The sequence below is a fragment of the Balaenoptera physalus genome (genome assembly GCF_965194825.1).
Source record: "Balaenoptera physalus genome assembly, chromosome: 13".
Taxonomy (NCBI): domain Eukaryota; kingdom Metazoa; phylum Chordata; class Mammalia; order Artiodactyla; family Balaenopteridae; genus Balaenoptera; species Balaenoptera physalus.
In genome coordinates this window covers 8,495,081-8,517,419 of record NC_138892.1, presented here as the reverse complement: position 1 = coordinate 8,517,419, position 22,339 = coordinate 8,495,081, and the positions used below count along the sequence as shown (strand labels likewise).

Genomic DNA, 22,339 nt, shown 5'->3' with positions numbered 1-22,339 from the left:
TTTTCCCCCCAAAACCTAACCTACTTCCCATCCTTTTTCTCTTTAATGGTATCACTATCCTCTTCCCCAGTACTAATACTAAAACTTCTGAGCCAACTTCAACTCTGCCACCTCCTTACGCTCCTATTTTATCAAGTTTACCACGTTTCCTCGTGTTGCAGTGACAGCACTGTGTCTCGCCCACTCTCAGTCACCCAATCAAGATTGTCCAATTACTCTTCCTCCAGTACCATGAACTTTCCCAACTCCTTATTCACTTCACCTGGAAATGCCCATCTCTTCACCTGACCTTCCCAACTCACTCCTCCCCAGCACTGAGAATTACTCCAGGCCTCCTGTGAGCTACCTTTTATCTGTTATAAAAAGTAGAGTGATATTTTGCCCTGTGTAATATTTACCCTCTGAATAAATCTTCTCTCTCCTACCAGTTTATAAACTCCTGGGGGGGACAGGGAATATATCTTACTAATCTATGAACCACCCCCCAACAGCACTTAATACACAGTAAGCATTTAACAGTTGTTTCTTAAACTGAACTGGATCTCTAAATGATGATACACACAGCCTGAGAAATCTAATCAGGAGGGTATTATTATTATTTACAAATTAACACTGTTAAAAATAAAGACAGCCTTGCAGAATAAAATACAAAAGCAGCAACAGCCACACCAACAGCTAACATTTATAGAACATGTGCTCTGTGCCAGATACTGTCCTACATTCTTTCATGTTTTAACTCACTTAATCTTCGTAACTTCCCTACGGAGAGAATAGGTATTACTATTTTATAGGTAAGGAAAATGAGGCCCAGAGAGATTAAGTAGGTTACCTAAGGTGATTTACTAATAAGAGGTACAACAGGTTTTGAACCCAAGCATTCTGATTCCAGAACCTGGGCTCCTTACTTCTCTGCTTCTCCAAGGTCTTTTGGAAGCCTGTGCTGCTGAGATAAACAGGCATGGAGTATGATCACCTGGGTTCATTCTGTGTTAAGACAAAGGGGATGAGGGAAAGGGATGGTTCAGGCCGGGGTCAAAGAAGTTTGGGTGATCAGTTTCAGTAAAATAAATATAATCTAAGAACTTGATTTCAGAATAAATTACAGATCAACAGCAGTAGTAATAATAAAATAAAATTATAATACGAGACATTGAGTGTTGCTATGTGTCAGCCCTATGTTAAGTGACTGACATGCTTTTCACTTGTTTAATTAAAAAAAAAAGCCCTCTTTTTTACGTCGGGACTTGGGAGCTGCTCTGTGGTGCTTGGAACAATGGCTTTCTGTGTAATGGAACTGTTATGTGGAGAGGCTAAGATGCAAAGGAAAGTTCCAAAACATATGGGAGAATGTTTGCTGGAAAATGACTTGGTTAAAACCTGACAATCCTACCAGCATCCTGCAGGTTGATGAATACTAATGAAGCTATGAATGTCACCAACTGATGAATAGCTTCACTTTAAATGAGGGGTTGCTGTCTGCCTATTGAAAGAGGCCAGTTTGCTATGAAGTTCCTAAGGTGTAAACTTTTCTGGCTAGCGCCACGAGATTTACTTGTCTGTTGTATGAAAAACTGGTGATCAGGAAAAGCTCTTCATTTTATGGACACGGAAAGAAAACAAACTCAAGATAGATTATTTTTTTTTAATTTTGAAATTGCATTTGTTAATAGATTTCTGAGCCAACATCGAATCTAGATTAATGCATCCATAAGATTCAAGCCATTTCTATTTAATCATGTCACTGCCCTAGAGTCATAACCTGTTATTGATACGTTCTAGCTGTGAAACTGTTTTTAATGGAAAATTCTTTTTCAGTTATCCAGCCTTGTAATTAAATAATTTTGAAGGGGGGGGGAAGCCCTGTGGGAATAGTACAATTATTATCTCCATTTTACAGATGAGAAAACTAAGGATCAAACCTTTAAACTTTTGCCTTAGGTCAGATGGCTCAAAAGTGCTGGAACTAGGATTCGCACCAGGTCGCTGTGACACTAAAGTGAAGGTACTTAATACTGTGCCACATGTCTCCTTGGAAGAAAGAAAGAGGATGGCCAGGCAGGATAAAGTAAGAGGGGAAAAAAGGGCATATATTTGTCATCTTTTAGAGTGTTTCTAAGGCCCCGTGTAAGATGAGCTATTAGAAAAGGATTAAATATAACAAACTGATTTGATTTCAGAGAACAGGGAAACCTAATGCAATTCAGTTAGTCTGAACACTTCAAAAAAACAATAACTAATGAAAACTCTATTATCCAAGAATAATTTTGAAGTATCAATCATCAGCCTTCCTAAAAACCTATATACAGACAGGGATCCATTATGCAAACTTACTGACTGAAAAACTTCTTGCTTCATGAAAGCAAAAATTTAACTCTATGATTCGAGCTTTTTATGGAGTTTTTTTTTTTTTTTTAAACAGCTCTAGGTCAAAGAGGAAGGTTCATCTAATAAACCTTTTCCATCTCTAAAACTAAATGAAATTAAAGTTCAGTTATCTGAAAATTCCATCTTGTGCCTCTCAGCAGTTAACTCCAAAATCTATGCTTATCTGAAATCTGAACAAGTTTCCCATTTACATAATAGAATTAACCCTGTATCAGTATACTCTGGGTATTGCTATAACTTGATTGTAGGTATGTATTATTTTATACATTGCATAACCCCTGCTAACCCTAACAATGTTTATAAGGAGGAAAATAAAAGCCCTAAGCAGTAAATTCAGAATTATGGTGTAATGTATCTGTTTGGCTCTGTATATATACAACAATCCTTCTTCTAAGACTTTCAGCTACAAAGCAATGCATATTTATATGAATTTCCCCTTTCCTTAGTCTATCTTAATTCCTCTTAATTCTAAGCACTCTAAATAAAATGGCTTTATGTTTCCAGGCCTTGAGGATTATTCATTTTAGAACAAATCATTTAATAACTGACTTTCAGTAAATACCATGTTATGTATTATGTATATTATGTATTACGTATTATGTTATTGTACATCACCATTTAGATTTCCTCTCCATTCCCCAAGTCAATAAAAACTAAACAAAAATACCTATTTGTGTACAAGCATGCATCTTTATACCTTCACTGTTATTGAATTCCACAAATTTAATATATCATCTGTTTCTAAATGGGTCTGTGCAAGCAGCCTATATATAGATGAACAGATGTCTTTAAAGCTGATGCATGGTGAATCAACTGAGTTGCCTGCCAGAAAAGGACTGGAATAAAAAGAAACAAACCGTAAAGTGGGGAACCCTAGGTTCTCCATTCCCCATGAAAATAATCAAGTTTTCCATTTGTTTCAAACACAGGTGATCAACTGCTATTTGAATAACTGGCTGCTTGGGAAATCAAAGCAAGGGAAGGAACTTCACATATTTCTGCCCTGTATGACCATGGAAGTATACTGATGGTATTCAAGGGATAATGCCCAAGAAATGAACACATCAAACAATTGGTTCAACTGAGTCTGGAAAGAAAAAGCAAAAATAAGTGCTGTGTTCTCAAGTCCAGCTCTATGGCTTCCACTGGTCAGTAGTTCTGGATTTTATTGAAAAGGGAGATGTGCAGCTCAGTAGGTTGCTCCTACCTTATTCATATTTACCCATTATTGATTTCACCATGGCTTCTAGAATAGGGCGGCAAAGTATAAGTTATAAGGGAAGTAGAAAAGAAGAGGAAAGGGTTAGTATGGGAATGACTGGGAAAGAACAAACACTCCCTCTGCATCGTCCTTTGCTCAGGATGAAGACCTCTTCAACAAAGATTCTGACTGCAGGAACATTCCATTAACTCAGCTCTATTCGAAACACTGATGAATCTTTTTCTCAGTTCTTTAAATTTGGATATGAAACTTTAAATTAAACCTAATCAAATGACAATGAATTTGATCACAGCTCTTCAGACTATTTATGTTACAAAAAGGCTCCAAAATAAACTTGTTGACAAATAAGGGAAATGCTCCTTGACTAGAAATTATATGCTAGTCCAAAAAGTGCTGTATCAGAAACTCAGTGAGGTTTACATGCTTGAGGAGAGCAAAAGGCAAACAAGCCTTCTCAAAAATCTTTTCTCTCCCCGCCCCCCAACCCCGTTAAGATATTTGACCCTAAGTTATGGAGGTTCTCATACTTCAGAGGAGGAAATTACTACCCAGAAATGATCAATTGAAAGACTGGCCTGGTTGGAGTTAAGTTTGAAAGCATGAGTTTTCATGAGAATTAAAAGTGACCCTCATACTAAGATACTAAAATAAAAAGGACGAATATACTAGAAAATAAATTAGATGTCATTTCTGGCATTCCTAAGGTACAACTAATACTAGAAGATTTCGGGACTTCCCTGGTGGTCCAGCGGGTAAGACTCTGCGCTCCCACTGCAGGGGGCCTGGGTTCGATCCCTGGTCGGGGAACTAGATCCCACATGCATGTGGCAACTAAGAATCTGCATGCCACAACTAAGTCCACAAGCGGCAATGAAGATCCCGCGTGCTGCAACTAAGACCTGGCGCAGCCAAAATAAATAAATAAATAAATATTTAAAAAAAAAAATACTAGAAGATTTCTCCATTTTGTTTTAATTCAATTTCATGATACTTACTTAAATGACTTAGAATAGGGAATCTTTTGATTTATCTCCTCATGAATTACAATCTACCTCACTCTTGATAATGAACAAATATGCAGAAAATCAACAAGAATATAGAAAACTTGAACACACTCCACCCAACAACTGCAGAATACATATTCTTCTCAAGCACACATGGAACAGTCTCTAGGACAGGTCATATACTAGGCCATAAAACCAGTCTTAGTGAGTTTAAATGGATTTAAATCATACAAAGTACATTCTTTGACTACAATGAAATTAAATTAGAAACCAACAACAGAAGAAAATTTGGGAAATTCATAATTATGTAGAAATTAAACAACACACTCTTAAGTTGCCAATGGGTCAAAGGAAAAATAATAGGGAAATTAGAAAGTATTTTGAACTGAACAATATATCAAAATTTATGGGATATATCTAAAGTAGTGCTTAGAGGGAAATTCATAGATTTAAATGCCTATATCAGAAAAGAAGAAAGATCTCAAATACATACTATAAAGCCTTCACCTTAAGAAGCTAGAAAAAGAAGTGCAAACTAAACCCAAGGTAAGTAGAAGAAAGAAAGTTAAAGCAGAAAGGAATTATATAGAAAACAGAAAAATAAGAGAAAACCAATGGAACCAAAAGTTTTTGTTTAAAAATATCAACAAAACTGACAAATCTTTAGTTAGAATGACCAAGAAAAGAGACATAAAACAGATGCAAAACTCAGCAATGTAAAAGGAGGTATTACCACCAACTATAGTAAGTAAGAAAGTTAAAAGGGAATACTATGAAGGACCATATGCCAACAAACTAGATAACTTAGATGAAGTGGACAAATTCCTAGAAAGGCACAAATTACTGAAACTGACTCAAGAAAAAACAGAATATCCAGAGAGACCTATAAAAAGTAAAGAGATTTTCTTTTTTTTTGAGGAGAAAAGAAAAACCAAGGCTCAGATGGCTTCACTGGTAAATTTTACCAAACATTTAAGAGAAGAATTAATAATCCTTCACAAACTCTTCCAGAAAACAGAGAAGGGAACACTTCCCAACTCACTCTATGAGGCTAGCATTACTCTGATACCAAAGCCAGAGAAAGATATCACAACAAAACTACAGACCAACGTCCCTTAGGAACACAAACGCAAAAATTCTCAACAAAATACTAGAAAACAGAAGCCAGGACTGGAACCATGTCTTCTGTATTCTTATCCTTGTATTCTTTCCCCCATTCCAGTGATTCTCAACCTTTACTTCCCAAATAAAATCATCTGAGAATGTCTTCAATTGGTCTGGAGTGGGGTCTGGACATCAGGGTTTTTCAAAAGCTTGCCAGATGATTCTAATGTAGTGTCAGGTTAACAACTGCTGCCCCATTTAATGCTACTTTGGCCTAACTTAAATTCACTTTACACTGGAAAATTAAACATGTTCCATCCATGTTCATGATGCCAATTATAAATCATGCCAAGTAACTAGTACTGTGCAGATTTAATCCACCTTTCTTTTGAGGCTCCCAATTAACTGCTTTTAAAGCACATCATCCTTTGGTGTGTACTGAGCAATGGCTGAATCTTTTTAAGTTAAAAATTTTGTTTTAAATTTGTTTAAAAGTTTGTAACAGGAGAGGACTTTCATTTTCTAACACACTTCTTCCAGAAAAATTATTTGTCGTCTACTACTGAAGGTTTAAATGTCAAGGGGAAAAAAATGGCTAAAGAACAACTTAATAAATAGATAAAATCTGGTATCTCTAGACTCACTTCCGTGAGTTTTCTATCTAAATCTAACGCACTTGATATGATGCATCATCTTCTAAGTTCTCTTTTAAGCACAGTCTAGCACACTTATTTAATAAATATTAATTGTTAAAACTAATTTCAGATAGTATATTCTTACTCCAAATTCTGTTCTTTCTATAAATCCCCAAAGCCTGAACTCATAATAATTGGTACATTTTTCCTCCTCATTAACCTTCAGGTACCAATCCCAGAAGAAATAAGCAAATACAATTCAATTCACAATAGACAACACCATCTCTAGCTTCAAACTGGAGAACGTGTTTTACTGGGAAGAGAAGGAACAGTGTGGGTTTTAGCCTTATGTGAAGCTTAGCATGCTCATAATTAGAATATTCATCTTTGCAGCAGTGAATTACACCTATGTTATTGGTGTATTTTTATACTTCAGTTTATCCTATAAACTGCAAAATCACCCAAATTGTAAAACCACATCACCTATCACTTAGAACCAAAGACTATTCTCTGAACACCCACTCATTTCATTATTAGAGTATATGAATAAAAGTAGGTGAAGGGTGTTTATGTCAATTATATCTCAATTTTCAATATAATTATTTTTTAAAAGTAGGTGAAGGTACCCCCAGAGGAGGGTATGTCTCATTTCTGCTGCCTGGGCTACTTTACAGCATCACCACCAAAATAGGGATTAGGAGTCGGGATGAGCAAAGAGTTCTCCTCCATGCATCCTCTCATTCACTCATCTAACAAATATGTTAGGGTTCATACTAGTAGGCTGGATACATCTATGGTCTCTGCTCACATAAAGCTTTCAGTCCAGTGGGGAAACTGACATCAAATCACATATAAATAAGTACAAGTTGTGATCAATGTTTTACAAGAAAGAATAAAGGATATGAGAGAGGTCAGACCCTGGAATTCACAGTTACTCCTCCTTTAATATTCTGTGATAACTAACTTTCCACATTTCCTCTTCACTATTTTTTTTAGATGATTTTTTTAAATTCTCTTCACTATTATAGAGTCAATTATTTAAGATACTAACAATCCTTGAGAAACAGAGACGTCAGGGTAAGCTGTATTAAAGTAAGTAAGTTAAGACACAGTTTCATTTAGTCACTTTACACGTATTTGCTTAGTTGCTCGAGGGTTCACATACTAGTTGGTCAGCACACCTATGCACCTCATATTCATGCCTTATTCAGTTATTCCTCAGTTCCTGTCAAAACTTTCCTTGGCATTCACTCAAGAACTATGAGGGCCACTGAGCTTGCTGTGGGGATATTAGTAGTGACCAGACAGAGTCGCTGCCTTCAGTGGTTGTTTGAGGGAAACAACCATCAAATAAGGACTTATAAGAGTGAAGAGTATTTTCAAAGAAAACATTACTCAGACACCACATCCCAACTAAGTGGTTTGACGGTTCCCATGATTCAATTCATGCATTCAAACATCTTTTGTACTCTCAAAGCCAGAGCCGGGCGCTAGAAATAGATATGTGAATAAGACATGGTTCTCATGTTCAAGGAATTCTTAAGTCTAATGCAAAAAAACGGACTCAAAATGGATAATTACAATGCTATAAGAAAGATATTGATGTCTGTAATGTAGATTTTTTTACTAAAAAGTCACAGGAAAATGCAACTTTAGCTAGCACACACTACTAAGGGTCCCTGCCAAACTCAAGTCATTTGGTCTTATGTGTGCTACACACATATGCATAAATAATAAAAAGATGTGTTGGTTTCTTAAAAATATAAATTCAAATAGTTACGTATTTTTTAGGTGCTATGGGAATACAAAGGTGATACTACCCAACACTGGAAGTCACAGAGAAAGAGAAACAAGATCCCTTCTATGTGGGGTAGGACAAGTGAACATATAAATTGGCCCTTAAAAATATTTTATCCCCATGATTAGCTTGAACTAATGTTTCGAGTAATTTTGTGATTTCATTCCCAAAAAGAATACTCCTCTGGGTCCCTGTTTACTGTAATCTCTCATAAGCCCTTCCCCAGAGAGACTAGAAAGATGTCAAAGAGGGGGGAGAGACGCCTCTGTGCTCCCTTACTCCCCTCCACTGCTCTTCCTGCTTCCTGGTTCTCATTCCTACCCTGTCCTACAGCATCCCTGGAATTCTTTTTCTTCTGCTCCTTATATATAATTTCTCAAGCCCTCTAAGTTCTAAATTTCTCTAGTCCTTTTCATGATTAATTTTTTCTGTCAACTTGGGAAACCAGCCGGAATGGGTTAGCACAGCATACACAGCACTAAAAATGTATTTCTGGCCTATGCTTTTAATATAAACAATAGCATTTTAAAGGCCCAGTGTATTCTATAATTAGTCCTACTCTTAACCAGAAAGCATTTACTATCAACTTAACTATGACTCCGGGGAGAGGGGCAAGCATTGCATATTGAGTTGGTTATATGAATATTTTATAAGTTCCAAGTGAATGCAATACACTTAGAGAACTGACCTTTAAGGGCAGACCAAAAACATGAGAGAAAGAATGGGAAGACACGGGTTCCAGGCCTGGCTCTGCTGCTACCTAATCAAGTCACTTAACGTCTTTTAGCCTTGACTTTCTCACTATAATACAATTTGGAAAAATAACCCCTACCCTTTGAAGCTCAAAAAAACCTAATGTATGTGAAAAGTGCTTTGTAAAACTGTAACACAGACTATAAATGTTTCACTAGAGGTCTTTGCATGATAGCTTTTCTCTAGGACAGGAGCAAGAACTGCTAGCACTGTAACCTGGTACCATACCTCCAATGAGACGCTTTATTCTGCAGAGTAAAAGGGCCTTATACAAAAAACCTCCTTATTTAAAATCATGTCCCAAGTTGTGGGGCAGGGGGAAGAGGGAGAAGGGAGGGGAGAGGTGGAGAGGAGAACTGCTTCCTTTTGGAAGGCAGTTCTGGAACATGCAGTCAGTGAAGAAGCACGCTCTGTTCCCAGACTCTAGAAAACCTGGTATGTATAAAGAGCAAGACGCAGAGAAAGGCAGAAGAATCAGTACCCATTCATTAATAAAATTAAATATACAGGGAGTGTTCAAAGCAGGCTCCTGAAATTCTGAGCTGTCAATACCAAAACAGTGGTTAAAGGACCCAGAAAGGGGACTTCCCTGGTGGTCCAGTGGTTAAGACTCTGCGCTCCCAATGCAGGGGACCTGGGTTAGATGCCTGGTCAGGGAACTAGATCCCACATGCCACAACAAAGATCCAGCATGTGGCAATGAAGACCCCGAGTGCCGCAACTAAGACCAGGCGCAGCCAAATAAATAAATAAATACTTAAAAAAATAAGGACCCAGGAAGGTCCATTTATCTGTTGCCAGAGAACGAAGGATCTGCTAAAAGTCAGATCCAGAGGTTAAGACAAAAAGCAGGAAGTAGAAGTGAGAGAAGGAAAGTTGATTCCGAGAGGGATCCTACTGATCCGCCCATCTAAAAAGCACATGGCTAAATGCACTGTGGTATCCTAGATTGGATCTTGGAACAGAAAAAGGACATCAGTGGGAAAACAAATGAAGTCTAAATAAAGTTTGGAGTTTACTTAGTAGTGTGACCAATGTTAATCTTTAAGTTTTGACAAATGTACCAAAGGTATGTAAGATGCTAACATTAGGGGCAATCGGTGAATGGTGTATGAGAACTCTGAACTATCTGTGCAACTTTTCTGTAAGTCTAAAATTATTCCAAAACAAAAAGTTTATTTTAAAAACCCATGGATTTGACTCTCCTTTCAGAAAGATATACGAATCAATTACTAAAACATATCAAGGGTCAGGTTTTTCTTTTTTTTTTCTTTTTAATAAATTTATTTATTTTTTATTTATTTATTTTTGGCTGCGTTGGGTCTTCGTTGCTGCGCGCGGGCTTCCTCTAGTTGCAGCGAGCGGGGGTTACTGTTCGTTGTGGTGCGCGGGCTTCTCATTGTGGTGCCTTCTCTTGTTGCGGAGCATGGGCTCTAGGCGCGCGGGCCTCAGTAGTTGTGGTGCGCAGGCTCAGTAGCTGTGGCTCGCGGGCTTTAGAGTGCAGGCTCAGTAGTTGTGGCGCACGGGCTTAGTTGCTCCGCGGCATGTGGGATCCTCCCAGACCAGGGATCAAACCTGTGTCCCCTGCATTGGCAAGCAGATTCTTAACCACTGTGCTACCAGGGAAGTCCCAAAGGTCAAGTTTTTCAAACTGAAGTGCTACCATGTGTTGGACAGAAAGAAATTATAAATAATTATAAATGATTAATTATGAAGAACAAATAATAATGGTCTTCTAATAAATTTAAATTATAAAATGATTTGTGGCATAAACAAATATAATAAACAATAATGTAATGTTTCAAAGACTTGAAGACAGGAATCCCTAATTCTTTTTAAAATCACACATACCAAAATCATCTGTGAGATTTCAAATTTGGTTATTTTATCAATATGCTCATTCAACCCTTTCACAATCCCATAAATTTCTCTTTCATCTCTGTATACAGTGTGTAAACATGAGTTAAATTATCTCTCAAATGATCTGCTTTAGAAATCAGAAATAATACTAAAAATGATAAATAGCTTCTATTTAATCTGAATACTGGCAGGGATACAGGCAGAGATGAGGTATTTTCCTGGGTTGGTAAACCTGGTAATTTACAAATGATAAGCTTATGAAAATCCAACCTGAACGACTAAAATATGCAAAATAAAGGGGCTCCGTATTGTGTAATAATACTTATAAAACAGTGAAAACATGCACGTATCATCTTATTTAATTCTTAAAACAAAGCTATATGGAAGTTGTTATTATTATTATTTTTGTTTATTTTTGGCTGCGTTGGGGTCTTTGTTGCTGCACGTGGGCTTCCTCTACTTGCGGCAAGCGGGGGCTACTCTTCATTGCGGTGGCTTCTCTTGTTGTGGAGCATGGGCTCCAGGCACGTGGGCTTCAGTAGTTGTGGCTCACGGGCTCTAGAGCGCAGGCTCAGTAGTTGTGGCACACGGGCTTAGCTGCTCCGTGGCATGTGGGCTCTTCCTGGACCAGGGCTCGAACCCGTGTCCCCTGCAATGGCAAGCGGATTCTTAACCACTGTGCCACCAGGGAAGTCCCGAAGTTGTTATTATCATACTATTTGTAGATGAGGAAATTGAGCGTTAGAGAAATTAAGCAATTTGCTCAAGGTCATAGGGTAAGTAAAGGGTAGAACAGAAATTGGAACCCAGCTCCATTTCAATCGACAACCTGAGCCCTTAACCACTATCTTATGTTGTGCTTCTTTTCTTTCATAAAACACACCAGTTCTGCATGTTTAAAAATGACACTAGATTAGCTGCATGATGTGACTGGAAAAAATTATCTATATGTTTACCAACCAGGGGAAAGTCCAGGTGACTTCAGTGAATAGTTTATGGCATTTCAGAACTCTAGAATTGAAAAGGCCCCGTCTATTCAAATTCCAAAAGACATAGAGACTATAGATAACAGTGGTCACATGTAAAGGTCATTCAAAGGGGCTCCTCCCAGAGACAGGAGGCAGTCTGGAAGGATAACAGAGAACTCCACAGGCCCACTTCCCATTTGGCTCTCGAATAGGAAGAGAGTACCTGCTTCCTGGTACAACTTCCTTTCTGCAATCTGCCAGGGGTTCTTCCCTGGTACTAGGGAGATTCTGGGTTGATTCATTCATTAATTAATCAAACTAATGTTTATCACGCACCTATTATATGCTAGGCATTGTGCTAGGTGATGTAGCAGTAAAATGGACAGATTGACGTCCCTGCCCTCACTGAGTATATGTTCTAGTGCGAAAAACAATAAATAAGTTACATATAACTTCCGGTGGTACATTATGTGAAGAAAAACACAGTGGAATAAGAGAAGAGAGAGTGATGGGGGGTGGTCAATTTTAGACCAAGTTCACAGGGAAGGTCCTTCTGAGGAGATAGATGACTCTTACGCAGAAACCTAAACAGCATGATAAACCATGAAAAGATTTGGAGAAAGAGTGCTCCAGGCAGCAGAAATAGCAAGTGCAAAGGCACCGAAGTAAAAGGCTTGTCTTGAGAAGGAAACTAAGATATAAGAGATGAAGAATCGAACATGCTGATTTCCTATACTATGCAGTCACTGGGTTGGATGCACTACTACAGTGACTCATTTATCAATAATATCAACAGTTATTTAAGGTATGTATTGCCTCTCTTTTATAGATGAAGAAAAAGAGGTTCAAAGAGGTTAAGTAACTGTTTGCACAGCTAGTAAGAGGTAGAGCCAGAGTTCAAACACAGGTTGGCCTGATACCAAAGTCTGTGCTTTTTCTATTACATCACATTTAATGCCAGAGTCATAGCAAAAATATTAATAATTATACATAAATAAGTAAATAAATCAAACTCCCACATCCTCAAAAAGCTGAGGCTCACCATTTCATTTTGGGTAGTTGCTCATCACCCCCTTGAAGTAATCTTCTCTAACTGCAGCAGACATATCTCAAACTGCCAGCCACTTCAAGGTCATCAGTCTCTTTCCTGAGGATCTATAAGGCAATGCTCAAAACAACCCTATCACAGAAGATCTGAGGAGAACGTGTACTTGCACCACACGTCTGAATGGGTGGAGATAAATTGGGAATGTGCTTCCTTTGGACTGGCAGGGCCATCTGAACAATCCCTTCCAACATTAAAGGCACCAGGAACAGCATTTTCCCTGCCACATTAGCTCTGCACGTTCACCCAGAAAACATGGGCAGCTTCGAATCTCATTTGCTCTTCCCTGTTGCATAACTGGTGCTGACATTTTGCACCCAACTTTGTTGAGGGCAGGTGACAGGTGAATAGACTCAAAACTTGGAACAGGGTAGTTAAGCCAGAAGTGACAAAAAACTTTTTCCCTTAAAACTATATTAGAGTATTTATTCCTTCTATATCTTTATAATATGGACTTGAAAACATATAGCATGGTAGGATAATCATGACTGAAATAATAAGGGAGGCCTATATCTTCATATAAATTCTGTAAATACTCGGAAAGTTAGTTTTTTACTATTAAAGTACTTCCAACTTAGCTTCTTGACATTTTTGAAATTAACTTTCAGTGTTTGTATAATTAACGACAGTTCACGTAACTGACATTTTGATGAAAAAAATGGTAAATTCTGGTTAAAATAATTTTTAAATGAAAAAAAAAATTTTAGGGGAAGAATTAGGGAGCAGAGAGGTTATGAGAAATTAGAAATTTGGTAAAACGGGTTAAAACACACACACACACACACACACACACAATCTGAAAATTCTAATGTTTATGTGTAAACTTCTCCATGATATTTAAAGAAAAAATGGTAATAATTTCTCAACCCTTAAATCCTAGGTAATATAAAATTTTATCTATTTTTTGCAAAAATATTAAAAGAATATTTAAAAATAAATTTTGGTAAAGGCTACAGCAAAATTTTTCTTTTCTGTAGAAGAATGAGATCCATAAAATTAAAGTTCATGTAATATATGAGATGTGAAAGCTACAAGCCTATCAGCTAAAACTGCTGGAAGGGTTAAAATTCTCAAGACCAAATCCATAAAGGAAAAGCCAGTCTATTACAATACTGTAGCCCATTTAACTACTGTAGGATTTTCCCACGCCCCATCCCCCCAGGTTTAATAAAGACATCTCAAAAGTAAATGTGTAAGTAAGTATAAGGGCGGGCGTGTTGTCAGGAGAACTGCAACTCTGTATTTCCTGAAGTTTGTGTGGTCAAATTTGCAAGTGGAACATTTCAATACTGCAGGTTTTACACAAAATTTTACAAAACAAACTTGCATTAAGTTAAAGCAGAACTGAAATCAATGCCTTTTCTGGCCACTTCAGGAATGATTTGTGTGTCTTCCCATCATAGAAGCCTGCTTTTTATTTAGATGTTTGGCTCCTTCAACACACACCATGGCTCAGAGTGGACAGTCCAGCTCCAAAGCTAAAATGGAAGTAGAATGCAAAGTGATCAACCGATTACCCAGTTATCCCATACCACATCTTTCTAGCATAATTTTGAGTGATGCAGAGGGTGCCACACTTTTCAGCAGAATGCTTATTTTTAAAATATCCCAGATACTAGCTTATAGTTTCCTTTCTCCTGCATTTTCAAATCATCCCAGTAATAACACTCCTCCCTAAGAAGTCTCACTGCAGTTGTTTCAGAAAAGTGCATTAGACTTGTCTGATGCACTGTGTGATACACAAGCAAGACCCTTCTTTCTCTGGCTCTTCTGCCTCTCTGGAGCATGAAAGCAGCCAGAACTACAGCAACAGCTGGGGATCATTAAACTGACAGAAATAGCATAGGAGACTCCATTGGTGTGTGAGTGGGGGGAGGAGAGGCTCCGTATCAGATTAAAAAAATCAAAAGGGCAACAGGAAATCAGGGGACGGGGTGGGCAAGGTGAAGCCCAAGCAGTGCATCTCACCCAATTTACACAGCTAAAGGGACGCACTGAAGCAAATAAAGGGACAGGTGGCTGCAGCCTAACTTGCAGCCACCACCTATTCTCAGGTGGAAGGTTAGTCAAACCTAAAAATGTGGGTCAATGACAACAGGCTGGGGAAGAGGCAGGAGGGGAGTTGTGGCGTCTCAAACGCTAACCTTGGGTCATCCCCAGTCTGGAGGAATTACTTAGAGGATGTGAGTCAGTTCTGGGGCTGTGCAGACAATAAAAATCAACTCCAAGATGGGGCAGGGGCAAGGGGAATGAGACTAGGTGCCAACCCCTAAGTGGACTCAGAGACCAAACCGATCCCAAGGCATCCCTTCAACTGGGGAGGACCAAACACTAGATGAAATGCAGGCTCGCGGGCTGTTCATGCCAGAGCAGAGCCACGCCTCCAATGCTAGCTTTGTAACCTGGCAGGCCTACGAAGGTCGGTACAGGAATGTGCCATCTGCCTGGCCCAGTGCCCGAGTGTGTTCAGCACATATCTGAACACCCTAGACGAGCTTTAGTCAGATGGCCCCATGAGAGTGGGCTTGCATATCCTGATCTATGCCTTAAAGTCTGGTTAGTCCCAGGATCCCGGGGTACCTTCTCCATCCGCACACTTGCTAGGCTGTCATTTAATATCATCAAGGCCTCTCCCACCAAGGCATTTTCTTTATAACTAATCTTACAGGACTGCAGTTTCAGACAGTTCCCCCACCTGCAAGCCTGAACAGGAAATGATTCAACTGCAGATATTATGATTGCAACTCTCTTTGGCAAGAGTGTTTAGTAACTGTGAGATTGCATGAACTTCAGCTGAACATTTTATTTGATACAGCTAATGATTTACTAGAGAAGGCTCCAGACTGATGGCTGTTCTCAGCAAAAAACAACCACTATACTACCCTCCTTCTAGAATGGATTGCTTCTTTTCTAACCCACAAACCTTGCAAGAAAATCTCCTAATGCATATTTCCAAAACCTGGTTTTCTATAATGAGTTGAAAAAAACCTCACAACAGTTGGCTCATTCTGAATATTTGAAGTTAGTATTAAGCAGGGTAGAAGATATACAAAAACAAATCCACTAGAGAGGAGACTAAGAAAGAATTTAAACTATATGTATATGTAGTTTATACACACACACACACAGAACACATACAGTTTATTTTAAGGCTGCATAACATCAAATGACAGGATATATTTTAACCAAACTATTGTGACTATAATCACTTCTCAGTGTGTGCAGCCTAGGTGGGAGTAATTGTATCAATATATCTCTCTGCAACCTTTAACAGAGTAAATTCTTTACCTAAAATGTGAAAAATAAATGTCATAAATCAATCACTTGCTATGTACAAGTCTTGGTAAAAGGTAAAAGGTAGGAATTGAGAAGGAAAATAACCCAATATATTTATATAATACTTTACAAAGCTACTTTCACACGTATGATCTTATGAGTTAGGAGGGCAGACATTATACCCACTGTACAATGAAAGAAACTGGTTTGCCAAGGTTAGAGCCACTTAGCCAAGCTCCCCACTGGCAAGATCAAACCAAGAACTTCAGGTTCTTGACTAACAGCTCAGTACTGAGTCCTAGCTGCCTACCACAAAAAGGCTTCTGCCCTCAAGGAAGTAATCTCTGACACCTAATGCCTTGGCCAGTGTTTCTCAGGTGTACTAAGTTTCTTCCCAGTAAGAATCTCACCAATCTCCTGGTCCAAAATCATATTCTGAATCGAATTCAAGACAATTATGTTAAAAGGTTATTTGTTAATATCACTGACAATTAAAAGATGTGAGTTCATTCTGAAGGCTATAATTATTAATATGAGATTGAATAAAGCTGAATTAAGACAGAATGCTCAAAATATATCTGTCACTTTGGGACAAACACTGCATTTTGCTTAAGGGCATGATACCGCCCTCTAGTGCACGGTAACCTCAATAGACTCAGCTAATGCATATTGACCACCTACTATGTATAAATGTACTTTGCTAGCATTTTGCAGGGAAAAAAAGAGAAAAGGTTAAGCCTATCACACACATACAACCATAAAAACTATACAAGCCCCCCTCAAGGAATTTATAAATATAATGGAGAAGATAAGAAATGTAAAACAAAGTCACTGTAATCAAAGACAGTATTATAACTGCTTTAAGAGTTTGCAGATAATAAATTATTCGAGTACAAAAAGGATCAGATAAGCTTCTTTGGAGCAGCACCATATATGCCACCTTTGAAGGACTTCAAAAACTAAAGATGAATAGCATGAGCCAAGACCTGGCCTAGGAAATACTATACGGCTAAGAACATAACCAATACACTCCAGTTTAGCTAGAGCATTAAAGGGAGTGGTGGAAGATAGCTGGAAAGGCTGGCTAAGGTCAGAATGTGAAGGGTCTAGAACTGTGCTATCCAATATGGTAGCCACTTGCCACATATGCTATTTAAATTTAATTAAAATTAAATAAAATATAAAATTCATTTTCTCAGTCACTCTAGCTACATTTCAAATCTCCATAGCTATGTGTGTCTAGTGGCTACTATAGTGGGCAAGACAGCTGTAGTACTGGGTAATACTGCACCAGATGGTTGTATTAAACCACAAAACATCAATTTCAAGGCTGATCAATCTTTTAAGCTCACTCCTCCCAAAAAATGCACATCTGATCCTTGCCAAAGTCTATTAATAAAGAAAATCACAGGTCCTAATGCCATAAAAGGTAAATTAAAAAGTCTGGTCTCTATCCTTCTAGGCATTTCCAACTGTCAACTAAAACAATAAGAAAAGTATTACACGTGGCCTCCTATAAACAATTATCTCTAAAAACATGTGCCAGCTTTTAGAATCTTTTTTTTAATTAGGAAAAAGAAAAGACAGAATTACAACTATGAAAGAAGAGAAAGTATTATTAGGTATTTATCTATAATAATAAAACACAAGACTAGGAAGTTACTTCCACTGAGCTTCTTTGTGTATTTAAAGGAAGAACTATCTTTATCCTTCAGACACCTGCTTCACCTCAAAAGGAGTAACATCAGGCATCTTTTACATCTAATGCACAACCTATTTTGTGCAGTTTACAAAATAATTTTTTTTAAAAAACAATGTGTTTATATATTTGTAGAAAATAGAACGTGAGTCCTCTCAAGATCCAGAAGACATACAGAATTCTAAGTACAAGGTTCTAAGCACAGTATAAAAGCAGAAAAACATACAGTCAATTGCTTAGGACAGTTGTCTAAAATTACCATTGTGACCCTACTTATGACAAGAAGTCTGTAGTTCTATTTCCTATACACTCCTGCACTTAAAACAAAGATATTCTTAATGATCAGACTGGGAATCTAGAACACTATAGTACTCTGGAATATAGAAAGTCAACAGTAGCAGCCCAAAGCCTTAAGTCCGGAGTCACACTGTCTCTCTGCCTCTCAAACGACCTTCCCTCTAATGTTGCCATGGTGCTCCTTTGACATTAGTTCAGAGCACTTCTAGATATTCAAAGAAAAATCAACTGCCTCTCAACCAGTTTTTTAAAGTAAGCTCTTTGCAAACTGGGCACTGCTGAACGCTCATCCTCTCCTTCAATGAACTCATTCATTGCTGATTCCACATGCTCAAGTCATCCTGTCAAATGTCAGTAAAGTCCCAAAGAGATCTCAAAAATTCAAAAGAAACATCCAAGTTTTTAGAAAAGCAGCATTTATGTAACCGATAATAGAGATTGTATTTAAATTCTGATAATGGATAATAGAGGATTTCCAAGCTAGGAGGGGGAAAATGTTGATAATTCTTTTCTATTCACATTTGATAGAATTTGGATAAAGTCACTATCCTCCCTTTTTTCATAACCCATAACCCTTCTGAAATAATTTTTTTTCAGCAGTTTCAGCAGTTTTTTCAGAACTTTCAGGGATGTTCACAAGGGAAAACTCCTTTACGGATGTTCACCTAATAAACAGTTTCCTACTATCTTCCATACACTTGGATGTAATTCTAATGTAATTCTGCAATTACTAAAAAGATCGGTAAGGCCAGTCCAAATTGTTCACCCTAACCAAAACTAACATGCAATACAAATAAAAAGCCTTCCAAGTGTTATTTTATTTTAAATTATGGTATCTTAATGTTACGAGATCTTAGAGGTTATCTATCTGCTTTCAGTACTTAACAAAAGAAACTGAAGTCATCATCAATAGCTGCCTATTGATTTGTACAGTACACATGGCCAGAGTATGTTTTATTGGTAAAACACTGTGTTTCGACCCACATACAGGGGAAAAATCCCATCTTACCGAAGAAAAGATTTTTCTTCATTCTTCCATAATCTAGTTTTGATATATGAGCTCTGCATGGGTGGAAGAAAAGGAATAAGAAAGTGAAACATCCTAAACACTGTCCCATCAGGTCATAAAATACAGGACCCTACAGGTCCTTGCTCAGTTATCTATCTGCTAAGTGCTCAATAAGCTTTAATAAAAACCATCCAAAGACGAAACCATCCAAAGTCAAAGCTTGGATGGCTACAGAGAAACAGTGAGGGGATAAAACACAGCAGTAGATAGAGGAGGAAACAAAAGCATGCAAATCCCACAGGGATAAATATGCCAACCTTCCCGTAAACTGTGATAAGGGGCCAGGCACACTGCTGAGTAGCTGTCCTTTCCCGGCTTCAGGACAATCCACGAGAGTGGCAGAATCCTGCAGGTGGGTTGATAAATCTTGGTCTTCTCCTCCAGCCTGGGGGAGATGTGGGACTCCAAAGGCCAGTGCTGCAACAAACTCATCCTCCTCCCCTCACTCTTTAAAGAGGCCGTTTATTATTTGCAGAAGATTTGATTAGCACTGCTCTTTAAGTTAAAGTGGGCACTTCATTTCTGTAGCCCTAAGGGTTGCAAGAACAGCTAGATCCCAAGTTTACTTAGGGAGTGTGGCATTAAAAGCAGTGACAGCAGAAGGTCAGAATCAGTAAGTCTCCTGGAAAACATTTCTTCCTGTCAGCACTGGGCCTCGAAGCGGACACCTCCCTCCTCTACCCAAATGCCAAAAAGCAGGACTGGGATGATTTCAATGCGCAGAGCTGGAAGAGAAGAGGGTTCCCTTAGAGAAAATGCTCATAGCAACCCACCAACCTCATTCACCCAAAATAGTAAACAGTTGGTTTCTCTGCTCAGAACCAAAAGGCTTCTGCCAGACAAGCAGCATCACATGACCAGGTTCCCTCTTCTCTCCTCTACCTCCCTCCTTTCTTGTGCAAAGTCTGCACCGAAGCGGAACAAGGAGCTATAACACTACACTATTTTATTTCACTTGACATTTGTTTTTAAAATATTTATAGATGAAAGATATCAAATCGGGAGGAGGGGAAGATACTAAGAGAAAAACTCAGGAAGAATTTACTTTGAAACAAGCCATATCACAGCACTAAGAAGGGTAGCACAAACATAGTGGTTAATTAGCAAATGTGCCCAATGAATGAACAAATGAGTGAAGAGACAGACATTTCTTAGCAAAATATTTTGCTGATAAAATCTCTAAAAGAAGATATAGCTCAGTACATACTTGACTTGCTCATTTAGAAAGAAAATAAAGGCTCTTAAGAAGCTGGCTAGTGTCAGAGACAACGTACTGTGACAACAGTGGCAGCCCACCAAGAATCTGAGATTCATACTCTTACCTTGTCGGCCTCGACTTACCTTACTCTTTGATATTACTCCTTAGATGTCACAGTCACATCATGCAAATTGCTGAGTAGGCAATCAGGGCAACTATACTAACAGACTGAATTGAAAAGCCTACCCAGCTAATTATGCAAATAGCTGCCACCATGACACTCACTGGCATTTTCACTTAAAGCAGGTGGTGGTGAAAGGCTGGCAGCACAGCTGGTGCCAGATGCGCCACCATACTCTTCTCCCCACAAGGTTCCTAAGCACTTGAAAGCTGAGCAAGGGATACAGGGTAGAGGCAGAGAAGCAAAAACCTCCATGCTGAGCAATCTGTGTCAGTAGGAAAATAGGTGAAGTATAAGAATCAACTGCTTCACCATCACCTGCATGGTCCCTACTCAAGGGGCCAATCGGGGGGCTCTGAGTAGAGTCACTCATCCTTATCCACCCCCTTGCAGTGTAAGACGCTCAATAAATATTTATAAAATGGAAATGAAAGAAAAAGGGAAAGGAAAAAGAAAAAAATATATCAGAAATCCTTAATTTAAGCAACATCTTTTCCCAACAAGACTGTGAAGAGAAGTATTTGGCTAATATCAGAACACAAATACTACTGGTAATTTGCTGGGGATGCGGAGAAACTGGGACTTTCAGACATTACTGGGGAGAATGCAAAATGATAATGCTATTTTGGAAAACAGTCTGGAAATTTCTTATAAAGGTAAACTTACACTTATCATACAACCCAGTAATCCCATTCCTGAGTATTTAAACAAAGAGAAATGAAAACATATGACCACATAAAAAGCTGTATGTGAATATTCACAGCAGCTTTAATTGCCCAAAACTAGAAGAAAAACAAACGTCCTTCAACTTGTGGTACACATCCATACAATGAAATATTACTCAGCAATTTAAAAAACTCCAAACTACAACAATATGTATGAACCTGAAAAGCACTATGCTAAGTAAAAGAAGACAAATACAAAAGGTTACACACTACATGATTACACATTTATATGAAATTCAAGAAAAAGCAAAACTATAAGGGCAGAAATAAGATCAGTGGTTGCCAGAAGTTGGGAATAGGGAGGAAGACTATCTACCAAGAGGTACAACAGAACTTTTTCATAGAAATAGTCTTTATCTCTTGGTTGTGGTGGTGGTTTACCTTTTACCAAAACTTATTGAACTGTACCCCTGAAAAGGGTGACCATTACTGTATATAAATTTATCTCAATTTTTTTAAAAAGCAGATTATAAAATATTATGCATAGAGGCAGAATGGAATAGTAGTTAAGAATATAAGCTCTAGAGCTAGATTGCCTGGGTTTATTAAATCTTGGTTCTCTTTACCACTTACTAGCTGTATGACCTTGAGATACTCAACATCTCTATGCCTTCATTTCCTCATCTGTAAAAGTGGGGATAACAGTATTCATCCTGTAGGGTTGCTGTAATAAATGAGGTAATACATGCAAAGCACTGAGGACAGTGCCTATTCTATAAGATTCAATAAATGCAAGCTGTTGTCATCACACGATTATGTAACACGTAGATAAACGTGTGCACAGAGGAGAGTGGAAGGATGGTGGTAGGAACAGTATGCTTTTATTTTCTTTCTCCCTTCTGTTTATCTGTATCTTCTAAATTTTCTACTTTAAACAACTACTGCCTTTATAATAAGCAAAAAAAAATTCTTTTTTCAAAACACAATGAAAGAAAGGACACTGGGCTGGAATTCAGGAGCCCCGTTTTTCAGCTGCGCTGCTAATTATTTAGTTGTAGGACTGCAGGGCATCACCCTCACCTCTAAACGGAAGGGGCCAGAGCTGACAGGCTCCATCTCT

The 22,339-nt window shown here is 38.2% G+C and overlaps 1 protein-coding gene across 14 annotated transcripts in view; it reads right to left on the bottom strand.

The window, feature by feature from the left end:
* The window catches only part of MRTFA (myocardin related transcription factor A), a 201,982-nt gene that overhangs the window by 42,441 nt on the left and 137,202 nt on the right, over positions 1 to 22,339 (bottom strand). Inside the window, exon 1 of one of the 14 annotated variants that reach the window (XM_082420584.1) lies at positions 19,433 to 19,861. The exons of the other annotated variants lie outside the window; for them this stretch is intronic. Coding sequence (XP_082276710.1) covers positions 19,433 to 19,607 — 175 coding nt within the window. The 5' untranslated portion in view covers positions 19,608 to 19,861. Of the gene's footprint in view, positions 1 to 19,432; positions 19,862 to 22,339 lie in introns of those variants that run through there. 14 annotated transcript variants of the gene reach the window in all.